At 33.2% G+C, this 22878-nt stretch overlaps 1 protein-coding gene across 1 annotated transcript in view; it reads right to left on the bottom strand.

Annotated features, from left to right (window-relative positions):
• Positions 1–18: 18 nt before the first annotated feature.
• Positions 19–22878, bottom strand: part of LOC149080645 (uncharacterized) — a 41488-nt gene continuing 18628 nt past the window's right edge. Inside the window, exons 7-14 of the mRNA XM_089239815.1 lie at positions 17966–18060; positions 12294–12421; positions 11798–11854; positions 6301–6375; positions 4165–4278; positions 3281–3421; positions 1792–1919; positions 19–1388 (exon numbers count right to left, since the gene is read on the bottom strand). Of these exons, the coding sequence (XP_089095941.1) occupies positions 1280–1388; positions 1792–1919; positions 3281–3421; positions 4165–4278; positions 6301–6375; positions 11798–11854; positions 12294–12421; positions 17966–18060 (847 nt within the window). The 3' untranslated portion in view covers positions 19–1279. The remainder of the gene's footprint in view (positions 1389–1791; positions 1920–3280; positions 3422–4164; positions 4279–6300; positions 6376–11797; positions 11855–12293; positions 12422–17965; positions 18061–22878) is intronic.

Raw genomic sequence — 22878 nt, 5'->3', positions numbered from 1 at the left:
TGATAGAAAAATCAAATAAACATTGAAATTCACTTTAGTCATTACAATGTATACAAGATACTCAGTGATACTGAAATAGTTCAGAACATGAAAAACTACTGCACATTACAAAATAGCATGTTTGCATTGATTAAGAAGTGCAAACAAAATAGCATGTTTGCATTGATTAAGAAGTGCAAACAAAATAGCATGTTTGCATTGAATGTTTCTCAATCTATGGTTCATGAAGATGGCACAGGTGGTCTGCAAGAGGACTTGGAAAGTAAATTCTAATGAAATTAAAATTATTCAAACATATGCCAAAAAATAAAAATAAAAAATACTAGTAATTTTTATGTAGGTTCAAATAAAAGATTATATTCCCACATACTGTAACTTAGTGGTCCATCAAATTATCTCAGATATTTTACTTGTCCTTGTGTTCAGATGGGTTGAAAAACACTGATTTAAAGAATTTGCTTACCTTCTATGTTATTGGTTTTACCTACTCAAAATTGCTACAGTGAAACCTGCACAAGACAGAAAGTCAAGGGACTAAAATAATATTCTGTTTCAGACAGATTTCCATTTTATAAAGGTGCAAATCAAAGCACTAATCATTGAACAGACTATATTTTGATTCCATTTGAGACAGGTTTCCATCTCATACAGTGTCCGTCTTAGACAGGTTTCACTGTATTTTATTATATTTCGGTCAGCAAGACATTAGCATATGTAATAGTTACCTTAATTTAAAGTGTGTCAATGAAAACATGAACTGCTTTTTCTTTCAATCTAAAGACAAATATAAAAACCAAGCATCAACCAAAACAATCTCATTTTCCTTTCGGGTAGGTTTTGCTATATTTCATACAAATAATTTTGACATTTTTGGGTTTTTTGAAAATGAATATGTTCATAAGTTTGATGTACATTTATGTTCTATCTTGCAACAGAGCAGATATTCAATGCATGTATCTTCAATTTGATCAAACTGTGATTTTCAATTAATGCACATTTTTAATACCTAGCCAATGACTAGACATTTTTCACAAAATTGCACAATAACAAAGGATATGGGAGGAAATTCAAAGTTTTATTATTCTGCATGAAAATATAGGCCTACTTAAACAAAACTGTCATCAAAAGTTATATCCATAAAAAGAATTTACCTTCAATTTCTTCTTTTTTATATATAACTAGTTATTTATTCATTATCATTGAACTATCATTTCCTTTTCAATCAATTATTTTTATGTCCATAGAGAAATTTTAAAGTTCACATATCCTTATTGCATTTTCATGAACACATAGAGAGTTTTGACACTTTTCTCAGCAATGATGTATTCAGAAAATCATAGACCCCAGGCAAGTTCATCAAAATGTCCATAAATTCTCTGACTCCATCTCTAGAAATGACAATGCAAATAATAGAATTATCTCATTTTGTTTCTCATCTTTTTCCTTTTTATATTAGATATATATATGCACTTAATAGTGAACTGGATTTGCATAAACTCACCAACTGATTAATATATTTTCTCTATGTAAATTTAGATTTAAAAAATCTTGACATATAGCATATTTAGTTTTTCAGCCATTTGATATAATCATGACCCAAGAAAAAAATCTAGAGAGCTTTCTAAAAAAAACAAACTAAAGCTTGCAAGATTGATGCAACATAATGTATCCGATACAGATAAAAAAAGACTCAAACAACAAGGGAAGTACTCTGTAAGAGATTAAGATATCATTGGTCAGTGATTAAAGCATGATTATTGAAACACTTGCAGGGCAAAAAAAATTTTTTACCTGTAAAAAAATATATCAGAATTTTCAACTGAAGTAATAACCGAAAGAATGAGACGGCATATATGATACTTCTGTTCCGGCTCTCTGGACCGCAGTAAAACATTCACTACAACTGACATATGTGGAAGCTAAATAAAAAAAAAGAAGATAAAACAGATCACATTTTACACAGTGCGCTAAAAGTTTATGGACTCTGAAAAAATTTAATCAAAACTTTCAGACTCCCATTTGTAAAATATATATGTGAATTTCTCTCATTTCTTTTCTCAAAGAGTTACGTATTACCAATAGTTAGCAAAATGTTGATCATGCACTTTTTGATGCTGCAGTTGTTGCATTAGCGTATGCAGGATGCTCTCAAGGAAAGGGAGGGTAGCGTTTTTTTCTTCCCAAGGAAGGGGGTTTAACTTTAGCTACAATGTTGCTTGATATAATTATCTCTTTGTGAAATTTTTTTTTTCAAATCTGATTTAGGAACCACTTTTAATGACAAATTACTCTAGATGCAAAGGAGAATCCTTTATCTTAGAATAAAGTTTCTCCATAACAGGGGTTCTGAACTTTTTTAGTCATAACCCAAAATCAATACCACAATCAACTTTCCAACCCATGGGTATAGATGGAGATAGACTTGAAAATCTGAGGAGGGGGCATGATGATGATGTCAGTTTATATGTACCCATATACATTAGATCAGTCGGTTCCGTCATTGATGCTGGGAGGGGGGGGGGTGCCCCCACCCCATATCTCAGCTCATGCACCGATACTTTAAATAAAAATTCTTATCAAATATTCATTATTTAAAAAATGTTTTCTTTTCAAAATTAATGAAACCAGTGGATTGAGAGTATTGCAAGTGAATTGTACAACCTTTCTTAGAAGCCTCGCGACCCAAGTTTGGGTTGAGATCTATAGGTTAAGGACCCTGCTATTGTTACTTTCTCTATAAAACAATAAAGTGTATTGTGGTGAAATTACTCTACAGGATGTAAAACCTTCAAGCTATTAGCTATACCACTGACTAAGAGCAAAAAAGAATAATCCAAGAAAATATCTAGTAAAAAGCTATTTTCCTTATTAATCACTTATTAATGAATTAATTTAATCTAAAGACTTTTAACAGAAATTAATAGTTGCGACTATACAATAACTGACTTTATTGGGTGGGAGCAAAGTTCATAAACAGTAAAATCTGCTGTTTTTCAGTGACTGTAACACAACTTGTATATTAGCAAAGGTTTCCATGTTGTGCACCAACAAATTATGATAAATCGATTTCTGCAAAGCGGATTTCTTTACTCATTTACATATTTTCATGATGTGTATATGCTCTATTTCATTTTTTTACTACTATTCCAGTAATAACTTCAACTGCTCATTAATCTACCTCTTCCGTTAGTATTTTTCTATCTTTCAACATGATTTTATACTGCTGACATTATTCTTCATTTATTTATATTTATTGAATGATGATAAACTGTATAATTACCAAAAAATCATGATTTGATTTCAATTCAGCAAAGTTAGCCAGTCCTCGTAACAACTGGGATATAAGAATCTCAGAGACAGGTGATTCTTGAAGAACAGCAAGAAGACTACATATTTCTTCTAAATAATGATATCCAATATCCTGGAAATAAAACATTTACATTTGAAGTAAACACAAGCAGACAATAAAATCAACATAAATAGCTGAAATGCTATAAGTTTATGGGTGTTACTATTCAATTAAGATAAATTTGTAATAGTAAAGAAACACAAAAATGTTAAAATTAAGAATTTTTTTTTATATAGTGTGTAAGTCAGCTTGAATATTTTAATAGTTCTTTAAAGCAATATATACAATCGAGTCAAATTATTATGACCCCATCTACTTTTGATATCTACTGTATTTAGCTAATGACCTTTGTCTAAAATGTCAGTGTAGCAAACATTACTGTGTATAGGGTTCCACAAAAGGCAGAAGGATAATCACTCCACTCATGGTTACAAAGTTGCTTTGATATAAAATTTTTTAACTTGGATGGTGGTATCAAAGCCAAAGTTCTGATTTAAAAAGATTTGCTTTCGCTGATGACACATTTTACCCTGCATGGAATTAGTGGCTGCAGTTGTATCTTGTTGATACAAATCTCTGAATACGAGATTCTAGAACAGTTGCTGAAAGAGAAGATGCTAATAGTGGCAATAACATTTAAGTTTACAGATACTTCTGAAAGTCATTTTTAACCATTATGATTATGAATCAATTTTATTCAGAATGATAATGGTTGAAAGAGAAGTAAAAGTACAAATTCACAAGTATGTGTCATGTTTTTTTTTAAATAAATAAATATATATAAAATAGGCAAATAATCTCATTTAAGACCCTACCTCTTTTTGAATGACTGCAACATTAGCAATAACACATGCAGCATTGAGCAAAACTATAGATGAAGATGCACCTTTAAGTAAATACTTCAATGGAAAACCATGTTTCTCATCTTCCTATAACAGTATTAATAAAAGAATATATACATCCCTCGTATATTACCTGTATATATATGTATCACAGACAATGCACAAACGCTAGGCATTTCGCAAAGTAACCAACCATTTCCTGGCCACTTAACATTGTGGGCAATGTGTGGAGTGGCCAGACGTCAGACATAACATATGCAGGGTTGTTAAAATCAAAGTTCATCTAACAGAAAGCCAGGTTATCAGAAAAGAATGACTAAATGCACAGTCCTGTGTGAAATGCTATTTTGACAAATTTTGAACTGGACGAGTGATACAGGGTGGTGCACATTCTTGTACAAAAGCTGTTTCTTGAAGACAATTTTACTACTGCAACTCTGAAATAGATAAATTTCACAGTATGTTGCAATACCTCTACCTAATTGCAGAACATTTAATAGACTCTCTGTTGGTATTGATTACTCAAAAAACATAATAAAAGAAACAACAAAACTTGCATCAAAACATCACTTCAAAAGCATATTATGAAGCCTGTTAAAAAAAAGGTGATTTTGTGTCTCAGAAATGTGACAGTTGAGCACATTCACCTGCCATTTTGAGCATAAATGGATATCATCACTCAATAGAACAGAGGGTTCTAACAAAAAAGGTCTAATGGAAATCTTGGAGTTGTTCTGAAGAACCTTTGATGATAAAAAGGATTCCATGGGACCCCACCAAATTTTGAATATGTGTTAAATATACAAGTGCATTCTAAAAATCCTTATTCCTAGCAGAAAAAAAGCTTTTAAAAAAAACATTTTTTTTGACAGCCCATGACCAACGAGGTAATCAGGAGAGAAAACTACTGAAATTACTGTTTCTTAGTTTTACTGTCTCTTTGTTTGGTCATCCAAATATGATCCAATGTTTTTAAACAATATTATTTTATCAAAATTCAAAATAAACAACAGCTTTAGAGTGTCTGTAACAAAAAAGTTTTTTCCTTCAAAAGCTATATGGGTTCCAGGATTTTTCAGGGTTCTTTGATGTTTAATTCCACAGAACCCCAAAAAAAGCTCTCACCGAACCCCAGGGTTTCAGGAAACACTATTTGGAAACCTATGACATAGAATATTTCATGGCCTGAAATACAGTAGGGAAAATGTTGGCAAAATTTCTGTGTTGCCTTGTAGTTGCTGCATGCCCTTTACTTTGTATAGGTGCAAATTTTGAAATTAAGAAACTCTGATACCACTAAGTAATAGAACCACCTCTCAATGAATTTCTTTGATAGCTTTTTGTAAAAATAACAAATGATGAGTATGTATTCACCTGTTCTCAGAAATGAACGAAGTATTATACATATTTTATACGTGGCAAATGTCAGTTAAGCACCTGCATGTATACCGAATATATTGCGTTTTGAATCGGTCATCAAGTTGCACATAACTAGGGGTGTTGATAAAGAATACTGTTTTCTTTGCAAAAACATAGTGAATTACTTTAAGAAAGTTTTTGTTTCAATTTTTTTCCAGTGCCATATTTTTCATTTTTGTTTAAATGATAGGTTCACAAATTTAAATTTTTGTTAAAAAATAGAGAAAAGTTTTCAAATTTTAAAGTAGGAAAATTGCGTATAAATTATAATAAACATTAATTATGCACTATTTGTGTAGCATTTCATGTATTATGTTAAGTTTTTCAAGATAAAGCACCATCTGTGAGTAAAACATTGAGCTAACATTGAGCTAACTTTTTAAAATAAATTTATAAAAAAACCAAGTCATCATAAGCATTTTAGTATAAACTGCACCTTTGTGTCAAATGGTTAATTTTCTATTAATTTTTAAAATGTGTTCAGGACTTTTCACCCACCCTGTACTTTTGGTATTATTATCATTTCATTTTTTTTTTTTTTGGCAATGGGATTGCACATGCATCACTTTCAAAAATGATCACACCTATTTGGCGATAAAGGGCTGAAAATTTTTACACAAAAAAAAACCTCCTTTTTGTCCAACAAGCTAAAACATTCTTAGATCTACTCAATACAAAATAATACTCTACCAATAGAAGTAACTGTCTTGCTATATCACTTCCAGCTGACAAAACTACCAGCATTTTGGTTATTACTCCTTGCATCTTAATAAAATAGGAAAAACAAATACTAATTTTGAAAAAAACAACACAATATAGTTCAAAATACATATATATCTCAGAGATGTCGCTCCATTCTAATTTGGGAAAATTAGTGGTAAAATCTAGGTATGTTTTTAGTGAAAGTGGGTCCATTTAAAAAAAAATTAAAGTATGCTCCCCTCATCATTCACTGGTACTCTTGTAAATCAAATAAATAATCCATTTCTAAAAACATGTTCATTCCGAAGGTTCATTAAAGAAAAGGTTAATTTACAAACTTATAACTAGGTTCTTTTGCTTTTATTGTCTACTGGTGGAAAAAGCCATCAACACTGATAATTTAATATATGGAATTTAATGCAAGTATAAAATGTAATTAAGTTAGAAGAAAACATTATATATTTACACTAATAAATCAATGCATAAATTCTCTTGTGATCGATTTTTTATTTTGGAAAACCTTAGCTCTTTCAATAATATCTTCTGATTAAATTTAAAGCAAACGATTCTGACACATCTTTCGATTCATGTAAATTCTTGTGAAGCTATTTCCAGGCGGAATGATTTTATTTTCACTTTTTGATGGTCCGCAACTCTGATCTACCACCATTCAACTGCCACATATTTCACACCTGAATATGGAAGCTATGTCAGCTTTGTGTTGGTGATACCTAAAGGCCCCTTTACACGTACGCTTTTGCGCGTGCGATAGCTGTAAACAACTTCAGAACCGCCTTCAAGAGTGTGCATGTAAAGGCGAAAAAAGTGTGAGGTTAGGAGTGCGCGCAGGAACTGGTCATTCCAGCGTTCAATCACGAACTCAAAATCGTATGTCTAAATGCAAACCCACCCTACGGGCAAAAACGGGGTGAATCCCTCATCTCCTGCATCGCCATCCTTCATTATCGTTCTAAAAAAAGATATGTATACAATGTAAATAATTTTTTTCAGCGATAATATTTATTGTACTTTTTTTCCAGAGTCTATTTGACGATTTTTCTTCCTTTTTCCAACGAATTGTTTTTTTAAAGAAATGATAAATTAGTTTTTCAAATGCCGTAATTACATTTATTAGGTTATTGCAATAATTTTCAAACTTTGATTTGGTTCCTTTATCTACAAACATTATTATATCAGATTTATAGATATGTTAAATTACTATTATTATTTTGATAACTTCACAAGCTTTCATTTACCCTCAGGGTGTGGGAAAAATTTAAAATGGTTTAACTCTAGGGGCTCTTAACCCATAAGTTTTATTTTTTCTTTTTAAAGAAAATAATTGCTTTTTTTAATAGAAAATAAATATTTTAAGAAAGATCAGTTTCAAAATTTGAAAATAACGATAGAAGTATGTACATAAATGCAAAATAATGTGAGAACTGATGAAAGAAATTATTCCAAAATTAATGATTCATTTATCATGAATAATATCCAGCCAAAAAAACGTATTGCTATTCACACTTTTAATTTTATTGCTGTCATAGCATGACACACAACGGAATGTTTTACACGGGTAAGAATACATGCATTTAGATTTTCAAAAATTTGAAAAAAAATTATGCTTCAATTTATTTGTTATTTTTTGTATTGTTATTATGCTCGACAACATTAAACTGAAATGATTTTTTGAGGATATGAATACAACCAAGAGAAATTTATCAAGAATTTCTTAAAAATATCTGAAATAAAGCCCTACAAAATAACACCATAATTTCAAAAAAAGTGCAGTGAAGCATCGATATAACGATACTCAGCAGACCAAGAAAAAAATATTGTTGTAGACATTTCCAAAAAAGATTTGAAGATATATCGTTGTAGAAGGATTTATCATTATATTGAGAATCGTTATAGAAGGATTTATCATTATATCGAGAATCATTGTAGGAGGATTTATCGTTATATCGAGAATCTTTGTAGCTAGGTTTCAATGTAATAATTTTGTAATGCTTTTTATCTATTTTTCTGGCTGGTAGTATTAAAAAAACATCGGCTGGACACACAGTCAATAGTTGTGTGTGTGAGATGGAAGAAAAAAAAATCTGATTTTTTCTAGTTTCGGTAAAATTATAATATTAAGTATATAAACAATTAAATTCAGAAAATGTAGTTAAGAGCTAATTACAGAAATTAAAGTCAAATGACAAATGAAAGTCGAATCGAATAAAAATTCAAAATTAACGATCACAGAAATTTTATTTCTGAATTTCTTATCAATTGCATAAAAATTTACCATAAATTTGTAACAGTAATTTCAAAAAATAATTATTGAAATTATTTTTAAAAATGAATAAACCACGTAGTAATATATATATATAATAAGCTTTTGAAATCTATATTTTTTCCGCGCAAACGTTAGCCGATTTCGATCTGCCAACAGGGAAAAAACTTTGGTCAGGAACGTGGAGTTTTGTGCTTACCCGAAAGTCCACACGCCACGCAAAAGCGTATGAATTTCACCACATGCTTCCCTTTACACACACAATTCTGAACGGGGCCTTCTTTCGTGCAGGAGAGAGAGAGAGAGCTCGCAAGAATGTGTCTCTTTTTAACAACGCGCTCTTAAACGGCACATTCCTAACCGCCCTCCAATCCTTCGCGCAAGAACGTCCCGCTCTGGGCATGCGGGGAAGATTGTGTATGTAAAGGGGCCTTAACAGTGTGCTTGTGTGTGTCTCCAGCGTTTGGCATGTTTTGTGTTCAGTGGGGTGTCATGTCCTCCAAATCGCAAACGTGTGGATTTGAAATTTAATGAAAGCACGTATTGTAGGTGTGTGTGATTGCATAGGCATAAAGTTATTGGAAATAATGGGTGGACTCAGAATTTTTTTTGGGGGTGGGAGGCTCAGACCCATTATTTCTATAGGTTATCATGGAGATTGTGGCAAATTTTGAGGGGGAGGAGTGCTCAGGCCCATGAGTGAGATGAGTTTATGCCAATTTGTGATCCTCGTACATGGACGGAGAAATGGGGAGGCATGCCTCATCTCTGTTGTGATCGCCATTTTCTCCTTTAAAATATTTAAACTTCTGAAATTGCAAAGGTAGAATTGTTCTTATTTTAATCACAAAGAAATACACTTTGCTTTCACATCATTCTCTTGCTTACCACTTTTTATATACATCATTAAAACTGGTGCACTCTGACATTAAAACATAAATGTCGATATCATTACATTCCCACGTTTCAATTAACCATTGAAATTGGAGCTTTTTTTTAGTATAGAAGTATCTTCTAGCTACACTCACTTTTCTGCAGCTTTCGTGTGAAGGATTCACACATTAAGTAGTTCTCTGGGGTGCTCATAATTCTTGAGTGGGTGGAGCCTTTCAAAAATATTCAGAATGTAGTCAAAGGGCCATTTGGCTGCAAGGAGGATGGTGATGAGTAGTACCTTGGTAAGTTCAATTTATTTTTGTGTGAGCATGGCATTGCAACAGTTCACATACGGATAATATATAATTTTATATTTGTGACAAGTTTTTTATTAATTGGTTTAATTTAAATATGGCCCAAATGTAAATTGAATATATTTTTAAAAACGTTCATTTATAATAATGTTTGATTAATGATTCTGAACATATTTTGAAATGCCTAAAATTAGATTTAAGTTAATTATTTGTATTTTTGACAAAGGCATAATCTGAGGAAGCAATGAAAGTCCTTGCCCCCCCCCCCAGATCAAAAATCTAAAATATTTTTAAATATTTTTGTAGAAAAATTAAAGTATTAAAAAAAAAATACATTCCTATATATACCATCTGTTATATATATTTTTTTTAATTTAAAATTCTTTTCGAGTGTTAGTGACCCAAAATTTCTGTGGAAAAAATCCTTTGACTTCTTTCTTCTAGAACTAGGAAAAAAACATGTCCCATGAGACAATTGAACTAAATTTTTATACATCCTGTTCCGAAATTCAGGGGATTTGACGTGCTACAGCACAGCAGCGGCATCTCTGTATCTAAACTCTGTAATAAACAAACTATTATTTGATATAAATATTGCTGGTTATGTTCAGTGGTAGAAAATTGCAAAACAGATATAAAATGTTATAAAATTATTATCATATGCTGTTTTTGTGAAACTAAGGAAAAATATGCATTAAAAAATGTATTACATGTCTATATTATTTGTTCACCATTTGTTCTTTTGTGTACACTATGTACTCAGGCATAAGTCAAATTATTTTAAAAAAGGTCTTATATTGAGGAGGTTGGCTATATGTAGATCAGTTTTGAGGAGAAAAACTCATTCATAGTTCCACCAACATACCCTGTAGAAGGGGTGCACAACCTCCAGCTTGGCCAAATACGGCACAAAAATATAGTGATCTTATATCCAGTATATCTGGCAGCAGACTGGAAATTTGATCCTTCTTGACTCATGCAGTAACTACAGAATGGTGAAAGCAGTTGAATAATTTTGTGGACCAGCGGAAATGTGAAAAATAATTGGTGGACTGACAAAAAGTAAATAAATAGGAAAAATGATAAATAGATAGGAGATATAATTTGTGAACTGTCAAAAGATAAATAAATGGGAGAAATAATTTATGGATCACCAATTCATAAATGTGAGAAACAATTTGCAGACTAGCAAAAAAATAAATAAATTGCAATATGCAGACTGGCAAAAAATAAATATAATTCACAGTCCAGCTGATGGTGAACACAGACATAAAAACCAATATAGAGACAATACAATATTTATAAGTAAATCTAAAATTATATAGCCTATCAACCATATGGATTGGTCAAAATGTTTTGTAGACTAGCATCAGTCTGCGGAACAGTGGTTGAAGGACACTGCTTTTAAGATGTTTTTGGGCTGCAAAGCAATCCTAAAAAATATTCCATTACTTAAACACATATGTGGGCAAATTTCAGCTACAATGGTGAAAGTATTTTGTTTTCTCTAGGCATAACACTGGTGTGATACTATACTGCAACTATGTCAAGGACATGACTCATCTTAAGACACACTCACCTCATTCTTGCTTTTCCCCCAAGTCACATCACCAAATTGGTTCCAACATTCCTGCCACGTTATTTACTGTACAGAGGTGTCGGAAGTGTTATGCACCCGTGAGTGCTCAGCTTGATGTTTATACTGCAAATTTTGATTTCTGAATTAATTCTGGGGTGCTCAGACCAGTGTTGCAGAATACTGTACCACTCTGCCTCTGATGCTCCCTGGTGTATATATATACTACAGCAGACCTATATACTGTACCCTGTACTTTATATTATGTGTGTGATGAGATAAGATATGGACCTACATGAAGCCAGAAGAGGTTCTATATCATTAATTTATTATAAAAAAAAAGCAATAACTGAAAAAAAGCAATTAACTGAACAAATGCATTATATCCAAACAAAACCTACTGTGATAAATGAACGAAATGCATCAAAACATGCATACCTGATAATCCTCAACCTGCAGAGCCTTGAAGAGAGATTGCAAAATTTGTGGGTAGCTCTGAAATAGGAATTTTTTCCAATGAATTAAAAGAAACTTGTATGACTTTTTATATTCCGAGGGCAATATAGCAATACAGGTACACAATTATTTCTTTTCTAAAACAGGAAAAAAATTTTGATCCAAAAATACAATTTAATTTTCCTAGGGCCTTCCTGTCATAGTCCTTCCCCTCCCATCATGGGTGATCATATCCCAAATACCTTGGAAAGCTTTTATCCAGCAAACAATGGTTGGGAGAGACTTATGTTTCATACAATATATGTAATGGTGTTAAAATTATATATATATATATATATATATTTTTTATCATAACCTATGATTCAATTGTTTCATTTCCATTTATGAAACTTTTCTTGAAATGAATATAAATACTATATTTTCTCCATGAATTTTTTGATAAAGAAATTCTGTATACTGAAACAGTAATATCACTGACCTGTAACAAAATTTCATGAGCATCTAGATTGCTGAGAATTGAAAGCATAATTTTGGCAGCTAAAGTTGATGCAGTTCCAGGGATATTCAGGATTACAAGAACGGGTTCTATAAGTTTTTCTTTGATAGCTGAAAAAATATAACGATATTATAACATCTAGATAAAAGTTGATATTAAAATTTAAAAATACATCATTAAAACGGTACATCCTACTTTCTTAATTATTTTTTTTATTATCATAAAAGTTTGATGGGATCGAGACTGGAAAAAATATTTTGGGATATATTTTTCTATTCTATTGAATTTTATTTTATTGAAGGAATGCTTATTTTCAATTAAATTTGTTTACACTTGGAAGTTGTTGTTTTTATTTGAAGCTAACAACTGACCTGAAAAGCATAAATGCATCCAGGTTCCAATCACATGAACTATTTAAACCTTCCTAAACAGTGAATGCATCCAGGAAGTTACTGTGATACTGATTGAAGAATTACTTGAATTCACAGTAAAGCTGTGATTATTGAGCCTAAGTTGGACTGAGTCTATCAGGCTAATAGCCAAAGAAATCAGAAAACATGAACTGCATTACATCTTGAGAAAGATCTTAATATAAAGAAATTATGCCCAATTTTTCTTCTAAGCTGCACACACTGAAAAACGATTCTGCACATGTAAAATTCCCACATACATGTTTGGTTTACATGGCATATTACTATGCTGAACAAACAAACAAAAAAGGTCAGCACAGAAAAAATAAAATTTAGAGGGAACATTGATTATGTTTCCAGTTTATTCTAAATTGTTGTATAATGTAATAAAAAGATGAAATGAATGCATTGAAATGAAGTAAATTGTAAGTGGATATTGCAGTACTTTACTCAATGGATTGTCATAAAGATTACTGTGCACACTTTGAAAAGTAGTCTTTCGAAAAGTCTTCAGGGGTGAACAATCCCACTTTCCTTATATAACGCCCATTCCACGCTTGTTGTTAGATAAGGAACTTCTAACGTGACAGGAGTACCCGTGAATTATTGTTAATAGGGTCCTGTGGTACGCGAATGGGAACCACGCAGGGTCGTCGTCAGAAATTATGATGGCAATGTTTTGCATTGAGAAATGTTTTGCAAGCATAATTATGTTTTGACAATATTTTACCTTCACACCGTCAGTGGGCCTAGGACCATCTCACGGTTTATAATTTCATGAGTTTAAATTATTATTTATTATCCAAAATAAGCCTAATGTTGAGGACCCTGGCCAGGTCTTCGATGTTCATGGTTTTTGTGTTGCCAGATGCCGACTACCATAGTTGTATAATATTATTCTAAGTTCATGTGAATATGCAAATTTATTTGTCAAATGTTATGTTGATTCTAGCACCGCCGAATCTCGATACGGATTGGTTCCAGTAATAATGTGAGATGGGGGATTTTCCCTCATATACCAGTAGTGTGCAGTGAATAGACATGTTGATCCTTGGACGCAACATTTCATTTCACCTGTGATGTTTTCATCCTCCCGGAAGTTATGAGTTGATAATTTAGCTGAGTGCCCTGGCGCCGTTCGATCCATTGATCGAGCTCTTCATCTTCAAGTCAAAAATCACTTTGCATGTGTTGATCTCTGTGATGTTGGCTCTCGTCTATGATGGGATATTCATCGGGTTCGTTGTCACCTTGGATGCATGATGCTGTTCCTATGGAGCTTTCTTTTGAAAGTTCACCTGGGGATCGGACGGATCAATCAAGAAGTGAACTGTTCGTTCTTGTGACAGTGATATACTGAAGAGTGTAATTGACAGACCAATTGGGTGAGAACTTTTTGAATCTGTGATATATTAATGTTAAAACTCTAAAGAAAATTTACCTATGCATGTTGTGCAGACTTAAAATGTTTTATTGTAAAATCTAAAGATTAATGCTGTAATAAAAGTCTTAAGTAAATGAAATAGTTGTCATATCATTGTTGTCATCTGTCTGGCAAAATTATATTGGGAAAGATAAAATGGAATCCGGGATGTAACGACAGCTTAATAATTCATTACAAACTGTCGTAAGGAATGTGCTAAGGAAAATTTCTTAAGCGGCACTCTCCCCTTTGCATTGAGCATTGTCCTTAGGATCACGTGACAGGTTGCAGAGGAAAAACCAGTCTTTCGCTTCATTCGTTTGTTTCTACGGTTCAGCTCACCATTCAACCAATCAACGTAAAACAAAAAGTTTACAACTACTACTGCATATTAAAAATCAATATTTCTTCAACATTGGTGGCAAAAATTGCTTTATTTACTTTATTTTTGGGTATTTTTTTTTTTTTTTTTTACATTGGCATGCGCACAAGAGAGAGTTTCCTCTCATTTTTAATAATTTTTTTACTGGATGTATAAATTTGTTTTAGAGACAATTCAAGTTTTTTTTTATTGGAAATTTTAAATTACAATTTTTTCTAAAACATTATAATTTTAACTCCTCATGACATATTACCAGTTAGAGGTTAATACAGCAAGTGTCATGCTCAATCATGGGGGAAAAATATTGACTTTCCACGTCTATAAATTTAATGCTCATGTTTTAATGTGTTAATGATTTTCTCACTTACTAGTACTACTAAACCAAACATGGACCTCGTCCATATTCCTCTGCGGAACTTCTAACGAATTGGTACATGTTGGAATGTGTGTGTGTGCATAGTGAATGAATGCACTTTGTGTGCAAGTGTGTGTGCATAGTGAATGAATGCACTTTGTGTGCATAGTGTGTGTGCACTTTCCACTTTCCATGAAGTTTGTCTCTGTAATGTTTGTTATGTGTAGTGCTGCCATCTGCAATCAATTTTTTAAACTATGAAAATTTTCTCACTTAGGAAAATGTATTGAGATTTCTTATCCACCCATCAAGTCTTGACATGTTGGAACTGTAGCTGTTCCCCCTCTTATACACATTTGTTTGGCAAATATTATTTGATACTATATATTTTGATATTACTAGAGCCATATGTCATTCTTCACCATATCTCACAATAAATTTTTAATTTCTTTAAAATACTCTAATCGTTTCATTAAATTTTTTGACAACATAAGTTATCAACTGTAGTGGATCTCGCTTATGTTTTTCAAAAAACTGTCATGAGAAAGTTTGTAAGCAGGAAAATGCTTTGGACAGAAAATTTTGATAAGTCGACAAAAATAAGTCATTCTAAATGGGAACGTTATTCGTTTTATGATTTCAGCTGCATTTAATTAAAAAAATAAATTATAACTCTGTGGTTCAGATAAATCAACACTTCATTCCACTGAACTGTTTAAATGTTCAGTGGAATGAAGTTTAGTTGGATAGAAAAGAGTTTTCTATGAAACTAATTCTAGATTTATTGTAGTACAAAAATGTAACATTCATAAACATTTTTTCTAATTACAATCACAAAGAAAACAAAAACTCCTTTACTGCTTTTGATCATGGATAAATTTATTAGATAAATGTGTGTACAGTATTTCATACACATATATGATTGTGGCTGTGTATGAATATACATATAGGTGCTGGTTAATAGAGTTGTTGCTCAAAAAACAAATTTCTAGTTTTACACTGGTAGGCCATAACTTGTGCCATTGCATTCAACATTTTTACCTGAAATGAAAAGGGGGAAAGGGTAAATTGTATGATAGTTTTAGTATTGAACTTTGTGCATGTCATAAAAAATTCCAAAGATAAAAATGAAAAAGATTCAACTTACCTGCGAAATCTATGGTTAAATCCATCAGTACATAAGTACACTCTATGAATACTGATTTCTGTCTTCAACAGGGATGTAATGTCTTTATTTTGTGACTCTCATTTCAGTAAATGGTCAAGAACCTAATAAGTATCTTCAAACAATATATAATGAAGTACCAAAATATATTAAAATATAATTCCTTCTCCACCGGTGATTTAAACAAGTTCATAAAACAAAATTGTACAGGCCAATTTTAAATACATCATGTAATGCAAATGACATATATTATATTGTACTCATAGGTGCCAGAACCTAGGGGCTGCGGCCATTTGAGCCCCCCCCCCCCCGCCCAATTAATTTCTGAAAAAACAATGCAATATGCCTTTCGTCTCCTGCGTACATGCTCGAGAGCCATATATACGGGATGACCAGCAAGTTTCAGCCCCCTCAATGGTTTCTTCATGTCAGTACCTCTGATTGTACTGTACAGTATATCAAAAGATTTAATACAGAACTGATGATATTGAACATTTTTCAATCTGTGTCTGCAACCAACCTATCACTAAGAGCGCTGCAGTAATTTAATGATTAGAAGTTCCACAGAGAATGTGGTGTTGTTTTGGTAGTTCAAATGAGATTTGAGTGAAATTTTTGACAGCAAGTATATAAATTGGTCAGGTATTTCTAATGCAGGGGGGGGGGGGAGGAGCTTCAGAAAAATCACTCGGCCCGGGGGGTCTATGACACTCTTATAAGACGGGACCTTATTGATATAGTTCAAACATAATACATTGCTATTGTAATACACGTTTTCCATGTTTATGAACAAATTTAATAGATAGATGAACAAATATAAAATAATAAATTTAATAGCGAGATGATCATATATGCAAGCCATATTCATAAATACGAATATAGCTGGCATATATGATCATCTTGCTATCTATACACAGGGCCAGAAGTGGGGGGGGGGCAGCAATTTTAGGTGGGAACAAAAACACTGTTATAAAATTATTGAATTTTAAAGTTTTAGGGGCGGCAAAATTATGTTTGCTCCGGGGAGAAAAATCCTAGTTACAGCACTGTGAGTACATATTTTACAATGAGGTCGGTCAGTAGGATTCCCCCCCAAAGCCTTGAGTATTTATAAAACATCAACATTCATTTAAAAAGTGAAATGACATGTTGAGAAAAATAAAAAAAATCAATTTCATATCATGTTAACACCTACCTTCAACTTAACAGCAAGTCATCTTCATCTTTGGCTCAAACTCCTTGCATAGCTAAGCTGTATTTTATTAGCCTAAATATATTTTCTTTTTTTAAATTAAATGCATGTATCAAGCAATAATAGCACAGAAAAACACGAAGAGAAATTTTTGAATCGAAAATATCTTTTATCCGAGCACACATCGCGCCGCCATTACAGAGAAAAAAGTTGTTGTTACAAGCTAACGAGAGGGGCTTCTTTGTTGTTATCAGAGGAAAAAGAAATGTCTTATTTAGGGAACGGTGAGCACAGTGTGTGAAATTTTCCCTTCTAAGGGCAATAGGATTATTCACCCCCAAACAACCCTCTACCTTTAAAGAAAGTTTAAAGCTCTCACTACACACTGCAGCATCCTATGAATAATTTTGTCACAACTCAATAAAAGTAAAATCTTTCATTACATATTTTATTTTTGGGTGAAGTGCTTTTCAAGTTATTTCAGAAAATGGAAAGATTTACAAAAACTTGGCAATATAGTAGCATATTATTACAAAGGGTTGTAACTACACAGTTGTTACATACAACTGTGTGAGCTAGTTTTGAACACACGACGAACATTTTTGGCATTGCTATGATAATTTTCAAATTCTGGTGTGTGATCTTAATAAAAGTCTTTTCCTTTTTCTCCTTTTGCATAAAATGTGGAAATAATAAAAATGTGAACATAAGAAATAAAAATACAAACCAACATTGCGAATTTCCTGATCTTTGCACAGCAGATGAAGTGCACTTAAGCTATCATTCAGAAGATGATGATATTCACATCCTGCAACCAAAATACTGTAAACCAATAAAAATAAGGTTACATGTCAATACACTTGAAAATAGTTGTATAAAGAAACTATAAATACTGTACATACAGTGAAACCTGTATAGAACGGAATGCCAAAAGGCTGAAATTATTTCTTGTTCCAGACAGGTTTTTGTTTTACAAAGGCAGACATAAAATTTTTTGCAGTGATTTATTTCTATCATTTTGCAAAACTTAAGTTTTGAGAAATCACTCCTAACTACTATAAACCAACAAGTATTAAACTGAGACATGCATAAATTATTACTTTGAATTTTTTTATATTTGTTTCAAATTACTGTACATTTGAAATTTCATATGCAATGCTCTAATATAGTTAAACTTCAATACAAAAATTTCTCCTGAATAGCAATAGAATGAACACTTACGTTTTTCAGAAGTAAAGAATTTATAACATTTAATATATAAAATTGAGAATTTGTATACTTTTTAAAAAATAGTGACAATGCACCCTAATAACGTTTGTAAAAGAAAGATTCTTCATCTCTGTAACACTTAATTTTTTTTTTTTTTTTTTTTTGCCTCTATGAACTAAATTTTTGTGTTCAAGTTCAATATCTGTTTCTTGCAGCTGGTGGCCATCTCTACACCAAATGAAATTCCCAAACATGGTACAGTACCAGCAGCTTATAAGAATCACGTTTGGTTTAGCCATTTTGATTCTTTTAAACGGTTGATTCTTGTATGAAGAAATTTTCTTGCTGTTGCTATTCCAGTTACCACTGGAGTACGCAAGGGGTTGGGGGTTATGATAGCGAGATTATGTTTTAAAAGTAAAAAGCAAAAAAAACCTTATTAATTTTTTATTGAATACTTGAATTTCTAAAATTCTAAATTAGTTTAAACATCTGTAGCACATCGTTGTCCTTAGACATTGTTCATTGTCAATGTAGACTGACTACAATGTTACACAGTAACTGTACTATTAGGCTACTGTACTATTTTCATGGCCCCCACACAAGAGTGGGGATGACTCTTATAATTTTTTGTTTGTTCATGCTATAAGTTCACAAAAGAGGGGCCCTAGAAAAGTCTGGCCCAGGAATCCACCAAAGATTTCAACCCCTAAGTACTCTGCTTCTGGATATGGGGCCATGACTATTGTTCAAGTGCACAACTCTAGATCAGTTCCCAAACTTGTTTCCCATCAATCCCTTCCTCAGAATTCTTCTTTAATCATCGCCCCCATCTCAAGCCAGCCCATAGGATCCTATGTTATACCTGTAGCTTCTACCACCCCTGGACCTTTCCATCACCCCAGGGGCCCAATATTGCCCACTTTGGAAAACACTACTTTAGATAGTTTCACTTATCAGTAACTTTTTTGATAAAAGAGAGACCCTTTTTTTCAACTATAAACCTCTTACAGGTAAGTTCTGTCATGCATGGAAGGAAGCTCATTTTACTACAAAGCTGTGATCTTTACTGTTTGGGGGTGGGGAGGAGTGAAGGAAACAGTCAATATGGGATGGTTTTATTGCAAAAGTGAATGGGACAATAAGTAGTCCTCCAAATAACTTTGTGAATAACCAATACAACAAGTTCGCACTACTGAGATGAACGATGATAGTTTTTGCGAATTTTTATTTTTATTCTTATATGCGTAAATCTGATTCTTATAACTGATGGTTTTCCTATGTTGAAATAGCATTTGGTGTTTGTTTTGAAAATTTGATTATTATAAATGGTTGATTCTTATAAGTGGTAGCTACTGTATTGTTAAATTGTGAACAATAATTCAGTCTCTCTTGTCTACCACTCTCCCGAACTAGTTTAAATGGAAATTATCAAAACTTTTCCAAGAAACAGGAGTGTTTTCTAACAAAAGCCACCATTTAAATAACAAATGAAATGATGAACAGGCTTTTACTAAATTTTAAATAGTAAATCCACTTCCATTTAAGCCCAACCCCCCTTACTTCCAGAACCAGTTCAGGTAGATAATAAGAATTTGTTTTTCCAAGTGAGAGAGTTTCTTAACAGAAGGGGATCAGAACGACTTAACTTCCTCCGATCCAAAGGACAAAAATTTGCATTTGGTCGAAAATTTATTCCATTATAGCAGTTTTTTTTAGCTACAAATAGACTAAATATTCCTTCTGTTTCCACGTTAGACAATTTTTGTCTTAAAGAGGTTCCCATGATTGAAAAAAAAACATTAATTATCCACAAGACTATTTTTTGTTCCATTCAAGAGAGGTTTTCATCTCTCACACAGTGTCCTTCTTAGACAGGTTTCACTGTGCTTGTGTAGAAAATTTTTCTTTTTTTAAAATTTGTTCCAAAATTAGCAGGTGGTGGTGGATCGACTTATATACAGGTCAGTTTTTGAAGGGAAAAACCATGATCTGCATTAAAGTTTTGGTGGTCCTCAAGTTGGGGTGAGGGGAGGGGGGCCTAGACTTTTATACACTGGTATATATGATGCATATGAAAATTCATGATTAATCTACACTGGTGAAATAAATTAAGAGAATTTGCATATTTTATCAAATTTCATGAAAAGAACTGAACTGAATGTAAAACCACTGCTTCTAGACAAAAATGCAAATCTTGTACGTCAAATACGTAAGCGTACACGTGTGTGTAGGTGGAGCCAGTAGAGAAACAGGCTTTATAAGCGCGCGTAAGTTAAGACGCATTTCGTTCGCTAGCACACCTCGGCGAATTTCTTGGTGTTATTTTGCAGCAATCAGTTAATTTCAAATTGTAACAGTAAAAATGAGTAACTACCAATGTTTAGACGATGGAATGAGGTGGCAAATTGTGGGGAGGCTAGAAGCAGGCTAATCTCAAGTCCAGATTTGTAGAGAGTTCAATTTAATAGAAGAGTTGATCCACTTTTAAATAGTTCAACTTAACGCCCATCGTCATGTGTAACTTATGGAAACAGTTCCAGGATACCGGATCCATTGAGAGAAAGCCTGGGCAAGATCGTCCAAGAGTCACGACGGCCAGAGAAGATCGCCATTTATCTATTACAGCGAGGCGTAACAAGAGTGCTACAGCTTCTCAGCTCTCTCGTGACTTGTATGCAGCCACAGGAACCCATGTATCAAAGGTGACTGTGTCCAAAAGACTTCATGAGAGAGGGTTGTTTGCAAGAAGACCTGCTGTTTGTATCTCGTGCACTTCTACGGACAGGAGAATCCGTTTATCATGGTGCAGAGAGCAAAGAGATTAGAGTATGGATCAATGTGGGCGACCGTTCTCTTCACTGATGAGTCCCGGTTCAGCCTAAGCACCGATTGTCGCCGTGCGTTTATATGGAGAGAACCAGGGACCCGCTACCTACCCTCCAATGTCCGCGAAATCGACCATTATGGCGGAGGAGGTTTAATGGTCTGGGCAGGCATTATGTTGGATGGCCGCACACCTCTCCATGTCTTTGAAAGAGGCACTGTGACTGGTGTGAGGTATAGGGATGAGGTCTTGGAGCCCTATGTTCGCCTTTTCAGAGGTGCAGTTGGCCCTGAGTTCATTTTAATGGACGATAATGCGAGGCCACATAGAGCTCTTCCGCTCGACGATTTTCTAGAGAGTGAGGATATTCGCCGGATGGATTGGCCAGCCAGATCTCCAGACCTTAACTCTATAGAGCATGTCTGGGACGCTCTGGGGAGGGCAATTGCAACTCGCAACCCCCCCCCCCCTCCGGGAACCATCCAGGGAATGTAAACAGCGTTGCTGAACGAGTGGGACCAATTGCCACAGGAAATGATAAACTGCCTTATTTCAAGTATGAAATCATGCTGCGAGACCTGTATATATGTAAGAGGGTACCATGCCCCCTATTAAGCCATCCATTAACCCATTTTTTTTTGTTTATTCTGCAACCGCTGTTTCATATCTTCTGACTCCTATGAGTGTTACGCACGATCATGCGCGTGTGTATTACAATTATTGAATGGTTATTTGTTTTGTATTGTATCAATGTATATACATATCAAATTTCATTAAAACCGGTACAGTAGTTCTAGAGATAATCGACCAAGTCTGCAAATTCTCTTAATTTCTTACACCAGTGTATCAAAAAATAAATGTATGAACTAAATGCATTAAATTAAAATGAACTAAATGATTTTGATTGGTTCAATTTTCACTCTTACACTGATCCTATTACATACAAACTATACAAGAATAACTTTGAGTACATTCTTGAATATATACAAATCAGCTCTCTCATTCAGTTGTAAAGAAATTATAAGTGCACCTGCATTTATACAATATATACCATCTCCAAGCCAAATTCAGCACTTCAGTTCCTCCATCAGACTCAATGAAGCAATAAATTCTATTAGGCATCACATTAAGTGTTTGTAAGAACCTAAAATCGATTTCATCCCAGCAACAATATATCTGCCATTCTCTTATGCAAGGATTGCTTGTCATTCTTGTAGATAATCTTTGAAGTCACTTCCCCCCCCCCTCACGTTTTCTATAGGGTTTTACAAGACCAATCCAGAATGGCTATTTTTTTCCCATTTACAACATTTACTTTGAATCATTGACTTTGAAGTAAACATCAAGCATTATCTTGTTAATAATCCCAATTGTTGCCAATGGTTCAAAATTTGAAAATTATTCAAATGGTATTAAGGGATTGTGTAGCATTGATTGATACAAAGCTTAAGTCATAGTTGATCATTCGCAACAATGTCAGGTTTTCCATCATATACAAAACATACCCATACCACAGCTCCAAGTCCAGAGCTTGTCTGGCGCTACATTGGGATCAATTGTGTAGGAATGCTTTGTGTTCAAGTGTTGGCATCTATGTTCCAGAT

This window comes from Pholcus phalangioides, unplaced genomic scaffold, assembly GCF_987345545.1.
Source record: "Pholcus phalangioides strain wild (caught in Gottingen) unplaced genomic scaffold, Ppha-v1.0 ptg000011l_1, whole genome shotgun sequence".
Lineage (NCBI taxonomy): Eukaryota > Metazoa > Arthropoda > Arachnida > Araneae > Pholcidae > Pholcus > Pholcus phalangioides.
The sequence above is the reverse complement of the archived record's forward strand: the minus strand, read 5'-3'. Positions and strand labels throughout refer to the sequence as shown.